General features: G+C 42.9%; 2 protein-coding genes and 1 non-coding gene across 3 annotated transcripts; 2 read left to right on the top strand and 1 right to left on the bottom strand.

The window, feature by feature from the left end:
- Positions 1 to 639: 639 nt before the first annotated feature.
- LOC136315453 (histone H2A type 1) lies at positions 640 to 1,032 on the bottom strand. The gene has a single exon (XM_066247077.1). The coding sequence runs from the start codon at positions 1,030 to 1,032 to the stop codon at positions 640 to 642; it is 393 nt and encodes a 130-aa protein (XP_066103174.1).
- Positions 1,033 to 1,279: 247 nt separating this feature from the next.
- LOC136315459 (histone H2B type 1-C/E/F/G/I-like) lies at positions 1,280 to 3,650 on the top strand. The gene is made up of 2 exons (XM_066247085.1): positions 1,280 to 1,740; positions 2,071 to 3,650. The coding sequence occupies exon 1, from the start codon at positions 1,352 to 1,354 to the stop codon at positions 1,730 to 1,732; it is 381 nt and encodes a 126-aa protein (XP_066103182.1). The 5' UTR covers positions 1,280 to 1,351; the 3' UTR covers positions 1,733 to 1,740; positions 2,071 to 3,650.
- A 7,142-nt stretch (positions 3,651 to 10,792) lies between these two features.
- Positions 10,793 to 10,865, top strand: TRNAR-ACG (transfer RNA arginine (anticodon ACG)). The gene has a single exon. It is a non-coding gene; the product is annotated as a tRNA-Arg (tRNA).
- The last annotated feature ends 9,009 nt before the right edge of the window (positions 10,866 to 19,874 follow it).

Genomic DNA, 19,874 nt, shown 5'->3' with positions numbered 1-19,874 from the left:
ATAGCTACATTGATATTTACTTTTCACTTTACTACGTTTTACAATTTCAAGTGAGATTTGTGTAAAATGGGGTTAAGAAAAAAAATCCTGAAACGTGTAAATGGTACAAAGATAACTGCACCTTTTTAGTCACGTTGCACCCTGTTAAGTTCTGTGTAAGAACAGGACTCCGGGGATGGTAGTATTGTTTTTCCGTTTACAATCGACTAGGGCCCAGAGAATGGGAAGACGGAGTTGCTTGCAGCTGATGTGTGCAGTTAAGATGCAAAACAACTCTTAGGAGACTGGAGAGGTTCTATTGCCCAGCCGGCCACTAACTTGCATTTTAATATTCACAATTGCCCGAGCATTGTTCAACTCGTTTTTTTCTTGGTTTAACCCTGAGAGCCAGCAGCGTTGTTGGCTTCTGATGCAAGGAATCTCGAACCCTTTTACTAGGATAATACTTGTTTTCGTTGGAGTTACTTTCTCTTTTCTAGGAGTGTTCGCACACTGACATGTACTGGCAGGTTGAGGAAAGTCAAGATCATTTTCCCGTAATTACTACAAAATGGAAAAGGCAAGCCCTTTTAGTGCAAAGGTGGGTGGCTCTGAAAAGAGCCTTTGGTTTAAGACTGAGCACGATACCGAGATTCCTCTTCACTTGCCCTTGGCCTTGTGGTGGCTCTCGGTCTTCTTGGGCAGCAGCACGGCCTGGATGTTGGGCAGGACGCCGCCCTGCGCGATGGTCACTTTGCCCAGCAGCTTGTTGAGCTCCTCGTCGTTGCGGATGGCCAGCTGCAGGTGGCGCGGGATGATGCGCGTCTTCTTGTTGTCGCGGGCCGCGTTGCCCGCCAGCTCCAGGATCTCGGCCGTCAGGTACTCCAGCACGGCCGCCAAGTACACGGGCGCACCGGCACCGACCCGCTCAGCGTAGTTGCCCTTGCGGAGCAGGCGGTGCACGCGGCCCACGGGGAACTGCAGGCCGGCCCGCGAGGACCGCGTCTTGGCCTTGGCTCGCGCCTTGCCGCCCTGTTTTCCACGTCCAGACATAATGAAATAGTCTCTGCTCTGTCTACTCTGAGCTGAGTCACCTAGGGTCGCCCTCTATATAGTTCTTCTTGGGCGCGAAAGTGAAGCTGTGCCATTGGCGGGAAGTTACAGACCATTCAATCAAACCAATGGGATCCTGGTTCTGAAATACCCTTCTTTTGATTGGACAAAATTCCTGTGACGTTTCCTGAAATCGCCACCAGTGACACACGACTTTACTCACCGCCTGGTATAAGAAGCTGTGACTCGAGAAGACATTTGCAGACTCACCGTCGTTTCTCCTGTGGTGTCTCAGCTTGCTCTTTGGTTTCTCCCTACCATGCCTGAGCCCGCCAAGTCCGCGCCTGCCCCGAAGAAGGGCTCCAAGAAGGCGGTGACCAAGGCGCAGAAGAAGGACGGCAAGAAGCGCAAACGCAGCCGCAAGGAGAGCTACGCGGTGTACGTGTACAAGGTGCTGAAGCAGGTGCACCCCGATACCGGCATCTCGTCCAAGGCCATGGGCATCATGAACTCGTTCGTCAACGACATCTTCGAGCGCATCGCGGGCGAGGCTTCGCGCCTGGCGCATTACAACAAGCGCTCGACCATCACGTCCCGGGAGATCCAGACGGCCGTGCGCCTGCTGCTGCCTGGGGAGCTGGCCAAGCACGCCGTGTCCGAGGGCACCAAGGCCGTCACCAAGTACACCAGCTCCAAGTAGACTCGCAAGTAAGCAGATTGACTCTTAACCCAAAGGCTCTTTTCAGAGCCACTCACCAGTCATGAAAGAGCTGCTTTGCTTTGCCCTTCAGTTCTGGGGAGGGAGGGATAAAGGATGTCTTTATGGCATTCTGACAAGTAACATTTGATGTAAATTTGGTGTTTACCTGACAATTTGTTCAGGCAACAATATTCCACGTGTCAAGACTTAGCATCTAGCCCTTTCCTTGCTTCTTGGCTGGGTAGTGGCATTATATCAAAGTCTGGAGGAGGGTAACTTTGCTGAGGAACACCTGAAAGTCACTGGACTGGTTTAACTAACGGTGTTTTTCCCTTTAGGTACCAGCCTACGTCGCAGTTAGGTCAACTCAGGCACCACCTTTGTCCCAATCAGACCTGGTGTTGAGTACAGGATACAACTCCAGGGAGAAAAGTAAAAAGCTGAACATAAAAAAAGACATTGACTGGCCAACCTTTTATTTGAATTATTTGGACCTAATGTTAAATTTCATTAAGCAGAGAGAAGGCCTCTGAGGTCTCATTCCACCCCCTTCCTCTAGCAAACAGGTGGAGGAGGAGGTGCTGGCTGAGGCTCTGCATGGCTGGTATGGTCATGGATAATGAAAAACTGAGAAAAGTACCTACTATGATGGAAGACTTGTGGCAGCCTGCTGTCTGCCACAGGATATGTTGCCCTATATCTACCACTGCTCTTTTGCTGGTCACTCATAAATTGGGGGGGAGGGGGGATGAATGGGTTTTTACTTCCAGATTGTCAATTATGTTGTGGACAAATAGCCCCATTAACACTCAACCTTCTTCACATCCAGGATGCTTATGGCAAGCTCTATAGAACACCCAAACTAAAGCACATTTTGGAGTTGCCTTCTAACTTTAATATTTAGAATATAACATTTGGATGCATAAACTGTATACTACTTGCTCTGAAGCTGTAACTACCCAATGGCACTGGGATTAAACAACACTGTTCCCCAAACAAAAGAGGCATATTAGGAGGAATATGAGCAAGACTTGGAATACTGGAATGAACTGAATTTGCAACTGATGAATGACATGCAAAAGAGAAAGGTTATTTACCCCACAGAGGTAACTTGGAAGGGATACTATTGCAGGAGGAAGGATGAGGTTGGGAGGCAGCCTGGGGAAGTTAATAGGCCTTAATTTGATGGACAAATCAAAATCAAACCCAACAGGTTATGGTGAATAATACTAATTATGGAAATGTGCCTGTACTCTGACTAAACAGGGGTATTAACTATGTTAATTCAAATAGAAGCTGAAGTAGCTATGAAACATGGCCCTCTATAATTGTGGCTGAGGCACAAGAGACCCTCTCATGGAACCCTTGTGACACTCCTGGCCTCTGGAAACTTTTAGATGGAAAATGTGACGTGCACTGCTGTGTTCTAACAGTTTGGGCCCCCTGATTAAATCCTCAAGTATAAGTTCCACTTGTACAACCAGTAGGGATTGAATAGTATTAAGTGACACTTGGTTACTTACAATGGGAAACAAATGGGCCATACTGAGAAATGATAGTGGGAACCCACCACACTATTTCCACTAAAAATCAAAACGGTGAATGGTTCTGCTCACAGGCCACTTGGAACACTGAACTCAGTATTGATCTATTGGTTCTACCAAGACCAATGGCTATATATGGTATCTGGGAACAGTTTTGTTGGGAAAGCCATGAACATTCTTGTCATATTAACTTCTTTTGTAATGACACTATTTTTCTACAAAATGCCACAGAAATTTGGTGTAACACTGAAATAATGGGCAAAAAAATCACTCTAGTTGAGCCCAACAAAACCTATGATAAAACATTTTGAGGATCAAATGAACTGAAGATAGGATTAATACCTCCCAGTGATGGTACCACCATGCAAACAGATGGGCCTGAGTAAAAATGGAAGCTTCTAAATCTTGAAATTGCTAAAATTATTAGTTCTCTCACTCAAACCTATCATAAATTACAAATAACCATTGATTAAAGAAATGTATATAATTATTTACTTAATGAATATAAACACTTGTACAGATTCCTTCATTGCTTTGCCCCCTTTTTTCCCCTTCTTTGCCTTCTCACTACCTGTAAATCAAGTATCTATTACTGGGTTGTTATTATTTCTCTTTTGTTACGTAAATGTTACAATACATGCAGAAGGAAGAGACACAATGAGAATAACAGGGCTTTAATTGTGAAATATTAGAAATGATGCAGAGCATTCTTCCTCACTGACTGCCAGATCTCTGCCTGCATAAGCCACTTGGGAAAACCATTCTTAAACATGACAGTTCAGCCCATGCTTGTATTCTGGTCACTGAAAGACCCTTTTCTTGCTTAGACGATAATGCCAAATACAGCTGACAGGACAACTGATTTGCCAGGACTTTACCTTCCTATCTTTGGGGGGCTGAACAATGATCACAGTGGTCATGAATCAATCCAGAGAATGCATTAATGACCCAAGGGGCAGAGGGGAAAGGGTGTTTAAGCTGCCCCAGCCAAACCAGTAACCAAGAAAGCCTCACTAAGGTGTGAACCCTGGGGACCAGGTGCATACATCTTCTGTAGAGTTTCAAAACTAAGATAAAGGTGATTTATTAACCAAAAAAAAAAAAAACAGTGCCTGATTTTTCTAAATCCTGAGAAAAATGCACCTCAGAGTTTCAAGGTAAGTTGTTTGTTTTCAGAGCCTGTTCCAAACTCTCGAGAGCCAGGGACCAGAGGACTCAGCCTGGTTTTCCCACGACTTCTGTCCATTTGATGGAGAATGGTTAGTCATTGCCATACAAGTGCTCCAATTGACACTTGGTGTACCGCCTGTACTTTGGTTTACTTCTCTGCCTATATATGTGCCATGCACTTTTTCGAGGATGGACCACTCTTTCAAGGCTTCTTAGATTTGTGTCCCCAGGTTGTAGTCCTCAGTAAGGCCTGAATAAAATTCTTTTCTAAACTTTATAGAGAGTTAGTTTTCTTTTCATTGACAGGCTTGTTCTTTGTATTGGACCATTCTGAGTATCACTGGCCTTCTAGCTTCTCTGGTCCCAGCTCTGCCCCTGGGCACTGAGAAAACCAAAACATTCACATAATTTTAAAATGTCCTCTAGAGGGCGGTACAGTTTTGTTGAAAAATCCTTGTTTAAATTTAGTGATTAGAAACTAGTGCCACTGCTGAGCTCAGGACCAATTGCATTGACTAATGAGCCCCTGCCTTGGCATCGAAGACCATGACCCTAAAAGACACACCTGGAGAGCTGTTAAATAGTCTACTGAGATCCTTCCCTGGGACCTCCCCCTAAAATCTTCACCCTTAAAATCCTTTAGGATGGAGGTCTCAGGGCTTTCTCCCTTCCAGGAGCATGCTCACACCTTTCCCTTCCCCCTCCTCCTTTTCCTCATCTTCTCCTCAGGCACAATTTCCTTGCTTCTCTCTCTCCTAAATTCTAAGGGACCCCACGAGATTTGCAACCAGGGAGCAGTGAGCAGCAGGAGCTCATCTCAGACTAACAACCTGAACCTGTCTCCCATGTCCCCCTTTCCTCTAATTTTCTTCAATAAATTCTTCCTTTACTTGCTACACTTTGTCTTTTGATTGAATTCTTTCTCTCAAGAAGACAAGAATTGAAGTCTCGTCATCCCCCCTGTAACAGTAGAACCAAGTAGTTATTGCCTTTCTGGTGACTTCAAATGACCAGATGCCAGAGTGAGAAAGACCCCCATCAAACACAGAGACTGCGCCTACCAGCAACATTTACTGCAATAACATTGTTGGGGGGAAACTATAGTCACCACACGTGACTTTCATTAAACCCCAGAGGGAAGAGGGGTTTAATGAAAGTTAAACTTCACAGATGAGGAAGAAGCTTTGTTACAGACAATGGAATATGCCTATGGGGAAGGAAGCCCAGTCAGGGTTTATTTACAGGATAGTGGAGAATAGGGACCTATATAATCTAGGAGCCAAAACAAGAGGCTGCCTGTCTGTTTTCCCTCACAAGCAACTCTTCCCTTCTTCACTTTTATCTGCCATGAACACACCTATTGTCTTGAAGTCTAGAAAATGAACCCGAGCAAGAGGAAGAAGTTAAGTTCTCCACAGAATCAGTGAGGCTGCTGTTGGAGTAAGTGTGGGTGGCCGAGGAGTCCTCAGTTATGGGTGGAAAGTCCCCTTCATTGAGTTCACTCTTTCTGCTTGATTTTAGGTTCTTTACTGCGCTTCTGATGAAATGGTATTCCTGTGACTTGGTAGCAATTTAAAAACTACAACAGCTCCAAAATACTTGAAATTGCAAAGGCTAAGGGCTCCTAAAAAATAACTATATTGATGATTCTGGTGAGGACAGTCTCTAACTTTAAAGAGTATAAATGAGTCCAGAAACAAAAATGTGGGTTACTACCCTTTTAACACACTGTCTGAGCTGGCTTCCTGGACATGCGACTTGGGCAGTTGTGCAGGGCCCTGCACTCAGAAGGGCCTCTTATGCCTTTAAGCCTCTGCTGTCATCATCTAAAACTTTTTAACAATTTTTTAACACAAGACTCTGCATTTTCATTTTGCACTAGGCCTCACAAATTAAGTAACTGGTCACCACTCTGCCTCTTATGTTTTATTGTCAGAGAAAGGAAATCATTCTTCCCCATACTCTGCATTCTATCCCTTGTTCAAGTTATCAATATGTTCAGTGCAGAGAGGGTGCTTCTCAATCCCATGTTCCAGGTTTCCATTGGAAAACTGAAAGTCTGGGAGAAATCAAGAAAAACAAATTTCAAAGAAAAAGATCACTGGACAATACGAAGAAGTCATGGATGAGCACACTAAGAGCTATTCATGCCTAGAAACCAAAGAGGATGAACTGCTGATGTAACTTTCAAATACATGAAACTATTAGACCAAAAAAAAAAATCGAGGAAATAAGCTGTACTGATTTCCTGATAGGTTAACTCACCTTCCTCAATCTCACAGAATCCAGTGATTACCCAACAGATAGTAGAAATAAGGCAGATCTGGATAAATTTATGAAGTAAGGAAGTTTATAGAGGACTTTTGGTTGATCAGGACCCAGAACCTCTTCCAAAGTTTGATTATATAGTGCATAAGTAATGAGAGAATACAAGACTATCTGTTGACTCCCTCAAATGGAGAAGAGATAAATCTTTTCCCTAGCCTATCACAATACTTAAGGTTTTAGTCTAGTATCATGATCAATTATCCAAAATTATTTTATTGCCATTGTGCCTCATTCTCCTTCTTCCTCCTTTGAGACCATTTCCCTCTAGATTTTTTTTTGCACCCCCTTGAAAATGTTTATTTGTGCCTCTTGAAAGTTTTCTAAGAAGCTAATCAAGTTAAATTTCCAATCAAGGCCAAGGCATTCAGAATTCACGCCTGCCTCTCCCTATCTGTGACAATGCAGAGAAAAGCACAAGAAAGAGACTATTTCCGGGTTTCAGGGAATAACCGAGGAAAGGTCAGTAACAAAATGTTCACACAAATGAGAGAAGGCTGCCGATCATGAAAATTTTACCTAGTAGACAGTAGGCTGGATCAGAGAAATTACAAAAACGGTGTGTAAGATTTTTCTTTTTTGGGAGTGGGGCCACTCTGGTTTTCAGAGTCCCCAGCCCTAAGGTAGCACAGAAAATGTGTGTGGGTTGGAAGGGGTGAGCCCTGAAGCTGTAGGTCATCAGTGACTTCACCCTCCCTTTCAGAACAGGACTGCAGTCTGTGAAGGGTGCACTGACAAGAACATTCACATCTCCAGGTAGTTCTATTTCTACCCAGGAAGACAACCACACTAGGCTGTGTGTGTGTGTGTGTGTGTGTGTGTGTGTGCGCGCGCGCGCGCGTGTGTGTGTGTGCACGCGCACGCGCGCGCAGGAAATTTCAGGTGATGTGACAGGTGAGTAATATGAGTTTAATACAATCTATTTTGAGAAGCAATAAAACAATTCAGGTTCTTTTTCCAAAGGAAGTTTTCTCACAGGAAAACAAAACAAAATAAACAGAAGGAAGGACCTCTCTGGTACCTCTGCTGGCCCCAGGGCTCTGCCAACCTTTCGCTTTGACAAGGAGGTGGAGTCTGAGCCCTCAGCCCAGGAAACGCCGAAAGGGCGTTCCTTATTCCGTCCGGCCACTTAAGGGGCCAGGATCCGCCAGCTAGGAGGCTGGAAGGAAGTGAAACTCTTGCTTAAGTTGGAGACTCTTGCTCGACGCTAAGAGGATGGGGGTTAATTTTTACTCTTCATCTTAAAGCACGAAACCACCACTTGCACAAGGTCCAAGCGCGACCTTGGCGGGATCAGCAGCATCTCTAACGAGCTGAGCTCACCGGCCAGGGTGGTTATTTCAGTAGGCAAACAGCGGTTTTCTTGATATTCACCTTGGAGAGAAGAGAGAATCGCTCCCCATCTTCTTCCCATTCTTTTCTTCTGGTGTAAGAATGGTGCGGGAGAGGGGGGGAAAACTATAAATTCGTGCTTCTTCCCAAACTGAGCGAGAAGAGTCCCAGCGCGGGGTCGCGGGTCCGTAGCTGCAGTCCGGGCATCCGACAGGTGCGAGCCGGGTCCGCGGGGCCGGGAGACGGTGCGGACCGTCCGCCTCTCGAGAGAGAGAGCCTGTGACTTCTTTTGGTCCACGAGAACCGGGACGCCCAAACCCGTGACCGGCCGTTGTCTGGCTCGGCAGGAACGCCGGGATCGCAGAGGAGGTGCCCCTCCCAACCGCCCATTTCTGGTCCTGGACACCTGCAGGCAGGTGTCCACCAGGGAGGGGCCAGACGAGCACTCATTCCTGAGTCATCTCTGGTCCCTTCGCTAGGTTCCGCCCCCCCCCCCCCCTCCTCCCAGCACGACCGTTTCTAAGTAAGGGGTAATGATATTTTCAGAATTGGACTGTGCACGTTTTAAAAGCCTTCTTTATGCTCTCCCCGTTTTTGAGCACATGTGTGCATGTATCTATATATTACATACACTGCCTTCTTTAGGAAAAGCACTACTACTAGTATATAAAGTACGTGATATTCCCGTAACTGGTGTAAGAACATGCAGACTGGTAAAGGGGATTTATAAGATTTTATTTGAACCAAGCTGGTGACAATTGCCAAGAAGCAAGATCTCAACTGCTTCCAGAGAATGGCCGTTTTGCGGCTTCTTTCTATACATTTCTAATCAAGGCGGGGATGTAAGCAACATCACATGAAGGTGGGAGAAAGCAAGGCGGGGATTGCATTGCAGGAGAGTGAAGAAGACCATGTGCTCTCTGGAGGGTGGTTAGGCCTCTCAGGGGTCTGAAAAAGAGGATACTTCTGGTGTTTGAAAGATGTATTTACCTAGATGCATAAGAACAATGAACAGGGCTTACTTAAGGCAAAGATGACCTTTTACTAAAAAATTATAAGGCCTGAGGCTCAGTACCCACCATGACCTTCCCAGTTAGGGAGTCTGTGGTCAGATCAACCAGTGAGGTTACTTTCCTAAAACCCTTTTTTCATCCATGATGCTTTCCCCCAAGAAATTAGAATCACATTCTTGACTGGCTAAATTTGCCATTTATTTTCTAACTTTTCATTTCAATTATTTGCTTTTCATATCAACAATAAAAATTATTCTCTGGTCATGTAGCAGCTTTCATTAATTTGTACACCTTTTGAATCAACTAGTAGGTATCTTCATTTGTTTTGTTCTGTGGTGAAAATTCTGAAAGTGTAGAGAAGAATATTATTTTATTATCACTCATGTTTTACTGGAGCACCTGCTATGGTAAATGATTTCTGAAAGCCTTGCTTTGACCTCCAGAGATCAGAGTGACATCAGTCACTTGCTTTTTGTCATAGGCCTGTTCCCTGGGGACAGTCACTGAGGTGGAGACATGTGCTCAGGAAGGAAGCAGGGTTGGGCAGAAGTTGAACTTGATGCAGTTGTAACACACCTCAGCTGATCTCACTGGGGTTTCTGAACCTGCAGTGCCCTTCAGAAATATCCTGAATTGAGACTGAGAGGGGGAGGGCAGGCTGTCCATTAACCAGTCCTGGATATGAGCTACTGCTAGGGGTTGGTGAAACTTTGAGCAAGGTGAGTCCCTTCTGTTGAGGGCAGGTCCCAGAAACCAACCCAGCTGTAAGCCATCAATAGTCTGATTTCTGAAGCCGAGGACTGAGTGACACCATTCTGGAGGACAGTCTGGCAGGCGAAACACATAGCCTCACAGTTCTTTCAGCCACCATGTGTCAGATGTGTTAACCTTTGACAAGTAACCCCCCCTTCTCCACCCTAATAAAGAGGAGAGCAGATGTGGGTTGGAACAAAATGATGGCTAATAGAGAGTCAATTCGTTTTTCCTTTGGGGTTCAACAAAGGTCTCTGACTAGTCGCCAGAGTTTATAGTCTCGTGAATTTAGTAATATCCATATGGGAACAAAATCCCAAGAGGAAATGGTCATTGCAATCTTCCCTGTGTTCATCCTTCCAAAAGAAGATTCTTTTTTAGTTTTGACTGAGACTAGGTGTCAATTTTTTTCTTTCCAATCACTTTCCAAATCAATCACAAAGATTATAACAGAGAAATGTGAGATAATGTTCAAATTATAAGTAAATTGATAACCCCCTATAAACTGGCTCTGTGGCTTAGCTGGCTAAAGTTCCTGTCTAGTAAATAGAAGGTCCTGGGTTCAAATCCCAGTACTTTGCTTTTTATGATCCTAACCCAGTACAAGATATTTAAAAGGGAACCAAATATTGAATTCTTGCCTTCTTATTGCATTTTGAGATTATTGCATTTTGTGGATAGATGAATATTCTGAAAAACAGTAATGAGCTCAAAAATGGGCACTGATATAAACTGAATAATGAAGGGAAACATTTTCATGTAAATCTATACTACGAAAACAAACCACAAAATAAATCAAGCTTTTCCAGAATCAGGATGGTTTTTGGTTCTAACGGCTGCCTAAATAAGAAAAACATTTCTTGGTAGATTACCAACTACCTATCGCAATAAAAGTAATAGTACTGAGAGACTCCTCTACGTGTGGGCCAGTGGCGCAATGGATAACGCGTCTGACTACGGATCAGAAGATTCTAGGTTCGACTCCTGGCTGGCTCGCTCAACTTTTTTTTCCCCGTTCCTTCCAAAAAGCTGTTGAAACACCCCTGGAAGTCCTTCGAATAAGTTTTCTGGAACTGATCCTTCTGACTTGCTCTCCCACCTCGGCTGCCTCCATCAGTGCGTTGGTCAGAGTCCTGGCTCGCAGAGGGCTCTCCCGCACGCACATTGTCTTTACCGGGCACATGGCTACCAGCAAGAGCAGGGCCATGGGGGACATGTTGAGTCCCGGGGGGCTCGCTCGCGGGGACGCGGGATCGAGCTGCTTCTGAAGCCCCCGCCCGCACATCTCAGCCCATGTTCGCACCTGCTCGCCCGGGAGCTGAGAAACCGGCCAGCAGGGGACAGCAGAACCAACAGGAACACCCTCTTAAAAAAATAAAATAAAATAAAATAAATAAAATAAAATAAAAAGTGAAGACCCGGGAGAAGAGGAGAGTGCAAGGTGACGAGGGCAGCGGCTTCCTGTACCCGCGCGGAGGCAGGGCGGGGAGGCCGGGACAACCACTACCAAGAGTGGGACATTCATTCCTCAAACCGAACCAGAAGAACACCTCAGTAAAGTGCATGAAGTTCCAAAAGTGTCGCCGTGTCCTCGCTGGGCCTCGCAGGTACCTGTGCTGAAGAAACTCACGTGCACTGTGGGCGCGGAGGCTGGACGCGTGGGCCAGAGCGCGGCCGCCGGTGCAGAGGACTCCGGACAGGTGCAGAGGACACCTGGCCAGTTCCTGCCGCGCCGCCTGCGGGCCCCGCTCCTTACACCTGGGGGAGAAGCGCTTTCACAGAGGAGCCAGGGACACCCTCACCTTGGAAACCGAGGGGATGAGGCCCGCACCCCGCTGCCGTTTCTCCACAGACACCTACTCAAAGCACCAAAATAATATCATCTCCTGAAGTTTCACTCAAAACTAAGCAGGCAAACTTAGTGAATCTTCTTAATTCCTCCTTCCCTGACACTCACCTCTCTCCCACTGTACTACTCCCTCAGTTTTCTTCATGAAACTCTTCCTGACGCTTGTAGGTTACTTTATATTTAAAAGATGAAATAAACGAAAGCATTCGTATTCCATGAGGAGAAGAAAGTTGGAAATTCTGTGATCACTAACAATCTCGAATTATTGATGGCTCCACTTGAAAGGCGAAACGCAATCACTGCAATGGTCTAGGTACCGAGCTAGAACCCGCAACATTGACGTTGTGGGCACCACCCTTCAACCAACTCAACTGCCTGGCCACTAGAGGAACACTGTTTTAAGACAATGATTTTAGGTTCCTTGTCGTTGTGTAAACACAAAGGGAACTTCTCTCCCTAGCACCAGCTTGTCCATCCCTCAGAAAACACCTCTAAGCAGTATGCACAGACTTCAACAAGGAGTCTAATTTCAATTCTTTGGATTTGGACTAAAAATCCACAGGAAAACCTTTGTGTAGAGGCTGACTGAGTGCAGTCTGTGCTGCTTTGTAAACTGCATACTTCTTTTTAAGGACCCATGACTTGATGACCTGTTATTTTCAAGTTGGTTCAACCAAAAGAAAGGCCCTTGGGGGTTGAGGAGAGGAGCCGTGTGTTTCCAGTCTCTGAGGATGGTACACAGGCACTGGCGTCGTGGGCAATAACACTCATGAAACAGGGTTTCCAGTATTGCCCCACTCACAGCAAAACTGGTGTAATTCTGGAGTGGTGGAGAAAGTCTGAGAGGTTTGCAGAAATGCCAGATTCTGGGGGCCCCAGGTAAGTATTAAAATTTGGCAACATTCCTATTCAATAAATCATGTTGGGAAAATTATACGCATCCATGTTTAAAAAATGAAATTAGACAACCATCTTACACCATAAACAAGAATAAACTCAAAGCAAGAACAAATTTGATACATTTAAAGATTTCAGTGTAAGACTTGAAATCATAAACTCCTAGAAGAAAACACAACCAGTAAATCTCATAAATTTCTCTTAGTAATATTTTTTTTCTGATATATCTCCTCAAGCAAGGGAAAGAAAAAAAAAGAAATAGAGCTACATCAAACTAAAGTTTTTGAGCAGCAAAGGAAACAAAATGCAAAGATAACACACTGAATGTGAGAACATATTCACCAGTGATACATCTGATAAGGGGTTAATATACAAAATTGAACTCATACAACTCAACACCAAAAAAAAAAAATCTAATTACAAAATGGGCAAAGGAACTGAATAGTCACTTCTCCAAAGAGGACATACAGATGACTAATAGACATATGAAAAGACGCTCAATATCACTAATCATAAGAAAAATGCAAATGAAAACCACCATGAAGTATCACCTCCCACCTGTCAGAATGGCTACCATCAATAAATCAACAAACAAGTGCTGGAGAGGATGTGGAGAAAAGGGAATCCTCATGCATTGCTGGTGGGAGTGCAGACTGGTGCAGCCACTGTGGACAGCAGTATGGAGTCATCTCAAAATATTAAAAATGGAACTGCCCTATGGCCAGTGATTGCACTTCAGGGGATTTACCCAAAGAAACCCCAAACTAATTTGAAAAAATATATGCACCCCTATTTTAATTGCATCTTTATTTACAAAAGCCAAGCTGTAATAGCAACCCAAGTGCCCACCAATAGATGAGTGGATAGAAAATGGTGGTACATACATCTATGGAATACTACTCGGCCATAAAAGGAATGAAATCTTATCATTTGTGACAGCATGGTTAAACCTAAAGGTATTATGCTAAGTGAAATAAGCCAGACAGAGAGACAAATATATGATTTCACTTATATGTAAAATTTAAAGAACAATAAAAAACAAGCAATCAAAACAGAAGCAGACTCATAGACACAGAGACAGACTGATGGTTGCCAGGAGGAAGAAGGGTTGGGGGACTAGGTGAAAACAAGTGAAGGGATTAAGTACAAATTAGTTGTTACAGAACACCCATGGTAAAGTACAGCATAGGAAATGTAGCCAATAATATTGTAATAACTACGAATGGTGTCAAGTATGATTTGTTACAGCAATCATATACTTTACAAAGTATGATTTGTTACAGCAATCATATACTTTACAAAGTGTTCCTACCTATATTTCAGGTGGGTACTAGAAATATAGGTAGGACACTTTGTAAAGTATATGATTGTCTAACCACAATGCTTTACACCTGAAAGAAATACAAATAATGATTGTAAACTATAATTTAAAAAATTAAATAAAAAAATTAAACTACATTCACAAACACACACACACACACACACACTCACACACATACACTTGCCAAAACCCAGTATTAAACCAGGGAGGGACCTTTAGATTCTCAGTCCAACGCTCTCCCAACTGACCGATTTTAGCCAAGCCTGGCCCTATCTCTCTTGTCAATTACTTTTAAATAGCCTTTTAAAAACCTTCTTCATTTTTTGTCTTGGATGTCACATCTCAAAATTTAAGATTGTTTTTGGTTTTGTTTTCTGAAAATATAACGTATTTCCCATTTTAAAAATAAGTGTATCAGTCAGCACCAGATCAGACTGGGGAAACCCACCCAAAGTTTCCTGAGTATGACAGGAAGAACGAGAAACCAGATAAAGGAAACTACGTGTTCTTCCTCAGGATACACACTAGTGGGCCACAGGGTGGTGGAGGTGCAGAGCTTCCTGCGGGAGTGGACGCTCCCTGGGGTCCAAGACACCATTCGGGATCGTGTCTAGCTCTGCGCTCATCTATACTTTATTCTTCCAGGTGTTTACATCCCTCCCCCCTTTGTGATGTACTTTGCAAGTTCATATCCCTGTGGAACCACCACCAGCTCCCTGGTGCTTCCTCTCATGGCATATCCACTTGCAGTAGTCCAGGCAAGAGAAGATGGTGGCAAAGAAGATGCAGAGAAGTGGGTAGATGGCTGGAATTGCTGGGTCCTGGGATAATGTACATTTAACTTTTTTTTTCTAGAAATTTTAGTGTTTTACGTTTAACAGTTTAGTCCAATTCCATCTTGAATTTATGTATGGTATAAGAGAGGGATTGAATTCATCGTTTTCCTACATGATTTCAATTGACCCAGCATTATATATTAAAAAATAAAACTTTTCCCCACTGAACTGCCATATATTATCAGGCTACCCAATATTACTACTTATTTTAAAGGTATGGAAATTAAGACAGTGTGATATTGGTGTAAAAACAGACACATAGATCAATGGGACAGAGTAGAGAGCCTGGGGGTGGGGGACTTACAGTTCCCAGTTTTATGACAAGGAGACATTGAATTCATTACCATGCCTTATATAAAAATTGCACGAGATATTTGAAGTCAACAAGCCCCACTTCCTATGCAATACAAAACATCATACTCTTGCCCTGGCCAAATAACTTGGTTGGTTAGGGCGTCATCCAAAGTGCAGAGGTTGCTGGTTTGACCACCAGTCAGAGCGCTCACAGGAACAGATTGATGTTCCTGTCTTTCACTCTCTCCCTTCCTCTCTTTCTGAAGTCAGTAAGTAAAAACATTTTTTAAATTACGTATACTCTTTAAGTATGGACAAGGCCAAACACAAACCTTTCCTCTTTGCCTCAGACTGCTTCCCCTTTCACACCTGGCCAGCTTCTCATTCTTGATCTCATGAGCGATTAGCTAAGATGAGATCTGTTTTTGACCTGTGCTGGGGGTCCCCCTGTTGTATCTGTTGGTTCAGTGATTCACTAGAAGGACTCAGCATATAGCTGTCCTCACAAGTATGATTTGTTACAGCAAAGGACACAAAGCAAATTCAGCACATGGGCAAAGTCCAGTGGAAACCAGGCACAAGTCACACAGGATATGTTTGCTTCCTTCAGCCAACAATTGTGATAACACATGGGAAACATTCACCAGGAACATTTATTAGAGACTCGTGTCCAATATATTTATTTAGGGCTGCCTAGTATATATCAAAACTCCAGACACTCAGAGAGAAAGCAGGTATTCAACAGAAACCATACTGTTTGCACAAATGGTTCAGGCACAGAGAGCCACCTGTGTCGTTTAAGAAATGATGGGAAAGGTTTAGGTACCCTGTTGCTAGCTAAAAGCCAATCTTGCAAGTGGGTCTTATAGATAGTAATGTCAGGCTTGCTATGTTAATCCTTTCCTGTGCAATGCTCTTTGAAGTAGCTAGATGCAGAGCTAAGTATTTTCCATTCATATGAGTAAGACTTCACTGATTGCAAAACAATTCCAAATGTAAATAACCTCACCTGTAACTTGTCTACTATTCCTTGTAAAAGTCTAAGGCAAGCCATCTTGCAGAGACACTCTGATGTCCGAATCCGCAGTGCTCTCCCTGTTATAATAGCCTGAATAGAATCAAACTCTTCCTTTATCTGATTCTTGTCTTTGACAGTCTGGTGCCACGACTCACAGAGGAAGAAAGGCATCTGGGACATCCATTTCCTCCACCCAGACACTGAGTCCTGTCAAGCTGGTTGTGATCCTTTCCTGACTGGAAATTTGGGGACCCCACAGAGAATCCAGTTCCTGATCCCTGTGCCCAGGCATCTGTCTGTGGCAGTATGGTAAAGATTTGATTTTGATGCTTGCTTTGAGTTTTGTTTTATTGCTGGCTTTTGTTTAACCTTGGTATTATGAGTAACTCTAAATCTACCCCCTAACCCCCTTTTGAAAGCACCATCCCCATCGATGCTTTAGCACTGTGGTGACAATTTAGTTTATTACCTCCCCCAAACCACATAATTCAACCACTGTAACTACCTCTTTAAATCAGGTCCTTGATTTAAAGTCTTTCCACCTTTGAAACAGCATTTACTTCTTGAAATAAACTTTCTAATTTAGAGCATTTTTAGGTTTACATAAACATTGTGCAGGAAATAGAGTTCCCACATACTCCCTTTCCTCCATTTCAGAGTCTCTCCTATTATTAACATCTTCCATTAGTGTGATATAGATGAACCAATATTGATACATTATTACTACCTAAAGTCCATAATTCACATTAGGGTTTATTGTGTTACACAGGTGCATAATGTCATGTATCCACCAATATAGTACATGCAGTAGTTCCCCTGCCCCCAAAATCCCCTGTGCTCCACTTGTTCCTCACCTATTTACCCCTGACCCCCACCAAACCCTTGGCAACCACTGATCTTTTTACTGTCTCTCTGCACTTTCTATGTCAAATCATTGTTTTTTCAGACTGGCTTCTTTGAGTTAGCAATATGCATGTAAGTTTCTCCCATCTCTCATGTCTTTCATGACTTGATAACTCCTTTCTTTTTTGTGCTGAATAACATTCCACTGTCTGGATGTACTACAGTTTATTTATTCATTCACCTATTGAGGGACATCTTGACTGCTTCCAAATCTTGACAATGATAAATAGAGCTGCTGTAAACATCCCAGTGCAGGTTTCTGTATAGACATAAGTTTTCAATTCAATTTGGCAAATACCAAAGCAAAAAATTGTTGGAGTATATGACAAGATTATATTTAGCTTAGTGAAAAAAGAAACTGCTGAACTGTTTTTCAAAGTGGTTGTACTACTATGCATTTTCATCAAAATGAACGAGAGTTCCTATTGCTCCACATCCTGCCGCATTTGATGTCAGTCATTTGGCTTTTAGCCATTCTAAAGGTATGTGGTGATATGTTAAAATTTCCTAAAGACAAATAATGTTCAGTACCTTTTTATATGCTTATTTGCCATCTGTATGTCTTATTTTATGATGTATGTAAAGACATTTTGCCTATTGTTAAATATTGGGTTGTTGACTTACTTGCCAGGTTTTAAAAGTTTCATGCATATTTTGGATACCGGGCCTTCATCAGATATGAGCTTTGCAAATATTTTCTCCAGTCTGTGGCTTATCATTTCATTCTTTTCAAGGGTATTTTACAGGGCAGAAGATTTTATCTTTAATGGAGTCCAACTTATCTTCTCATGGATGATATTCTTGGTGTTGTAACTAAAAGGGTCATCACTGACAAACCCAAGGTCACCTAGTTTTCTCCTAAGTAATCTAGAGAAGTTTTATATTTAGGTCTGATATATCATCCACTTAGGTTAATTTTGGGGAACTATGTAAGATCTGTGTCTAGACTTTTTTCTCCCTCCCTCCCTTTCTTCCTCTCTTTCTCCCTCCCTCTCTCCCTCCTTCCCTTCCTCTCTTCTCCTTCTTTCCTTCCTTCCTTGAAGTTGGGTAGTTGGCAGTTTCAGTCTAACCAACTGAGCCAACTAGCCACTCAAGGAGTCATCTTTTAAGAAAAAAAAGTCAGTTCCTTGACATTTTTGTTTCTCTAAATAAAAATAAAGAAGACTTCTCCAACCTCTTAATTTCCTCTTCCCTAAACCATACCAGTGTCACTCCCATTTTACTCTCTCAGCTTTCTTCAATAACTTTTCTGTTCTGTTAGAGGGAAAGGTCTGAACTTCCAGTTCTCAACTGTAGCTCAAATTGGAGCATTCACTTCGCTGGAGAGAAGAGAAAAATGCGCAATGTACATTTTTCCCTGTACAGGGATCAAACCCACAACCTTGGTATCATTAGCACCATACTCAAACCCTTTGTTTGAATGAAGGGCAACATTAAAGTTTCTGTCTGAAAATAAAGAGATTTTTTTCTATACCTTCGATTCCCCACCCCTTATTTCCATTAAAACAAGATTTTTAAAGTTGTATTTCATATTCCTACTGTTAGGCTGTGGGTGTACCATCAACTGCCCCGCCAAAATTAGCAATAACTCTGTCAAAACCCAGAGTCAAACCAGGTACCTTTACATCTTCAGTCTAATGCTCTCCCAACTGAGCTATTCAGCCACGCCAGTCACAGCCTTCCTTGTCAATTACTTTTAAGCAGTCTTTTTAAACTTCTGTTTCCTTTTTTTTACAATAAAAATATGCATGTATTGAAATTTATCAAAATTATATTTACCCTTCAAAAAACATTGTTAAAAAAATGAAAAGGAGAACCACAAAATGGAAGAACAGATTTGCAAAAGCCACATCTGATATAGAACTTGTCTCAGAATATATTAAACTTTTATAAAGAACTCAAAAATAATAATAATACTGAAGAAAAAAACTAAAAAACATAGGACAAATAATTTAAATGACCCCTTCAAACAGTAAGATATACAGATGATAAAATATGCATATAGAAAGATTCACTATTTAGTCACTGGAGAAATGTAAATGAAAAACACAAGAATATACCACTACAACTCCAAGAAATGCTAAAATTAAAAAAAAAAAAAATTGATAATACCAATGGCTGGTGAGGATATGGAGCAACCGAAGCTCATCCAGTCTCGGAATGGCTTCTTCAGTGTTCCTTGGTTGAAGAGTCCTCTTAGTTTAGTCCAAAGTTGGTTTTTCCAGATGATAGTTCTTAAAATTAGTTTGTAATCCACTTTGGTTCTGGGAGGTGGATGTTGGTACGTCCGCCTACTCCAGCGCCATCTTGTCTTCTCCCGTTTCCTTTTTGAATGTCATATCTCAGGGGGGAAAAAGATTTTTTTGTCTTGTTGTCTGAAAATATAATGTTTTGCCCATTATCAACTGGGGAAAACCACTCTAAGTTTCCTGAGTATAATAAAAAGAATGAAAAGCCCGATTAATAAAGGAAACTACATGCACTTCCTCGGAATACACACTGGCGGGCCGCAGGGCTGTGGAGGTGCTGGGCTTCCTGCGGGAGTGGACCCTCCCTAGAATCCAGGACAATGCCATTTGGGAACATGTCTACTTCAGCGCTCACCTATATATTTTTTTTCACCTGTTTCCATTCCTTCCTCCTTCTGTTCCATGAAGGTGTAAGTTGCATCCAGTGAAGAATGCAGGTCGTAAGCATACAGCTTGATGAACTTTGCACGTTTATATCCCCGTGAAACCACCACCAGCTCCCTGGCACTCTCTCTCATCTGACACCCTCCAAAGTGAGCCACTGTTTTGAAATCATTCCCTAGAGGGACTGTCACTTGCTTTAACTTCACATACACCAAATCAACTAGATCCTGCACTGTCTGTTTGGCCTCTTTTGC

This window comes from Saccopteryx bilineata, chromosome 11, assembly GCF_036850765.1.
Source record: "Saccopteryx bilineata isolate mSacBil1 chromosome 11, mSacBil1_pri_phased_curated, whole genome shotgun sequence".
NCBI lineage: Eukaryota > Metazoa > Chordata > Mammalia > Chiroptera > Emballonuridae > Saccopteryx > Saccopteryx bilineata.
Note: the sequence above shows the minus strand (reverse complement) of the source record. Positions and strands in the feature narration are given on the sequence as shown.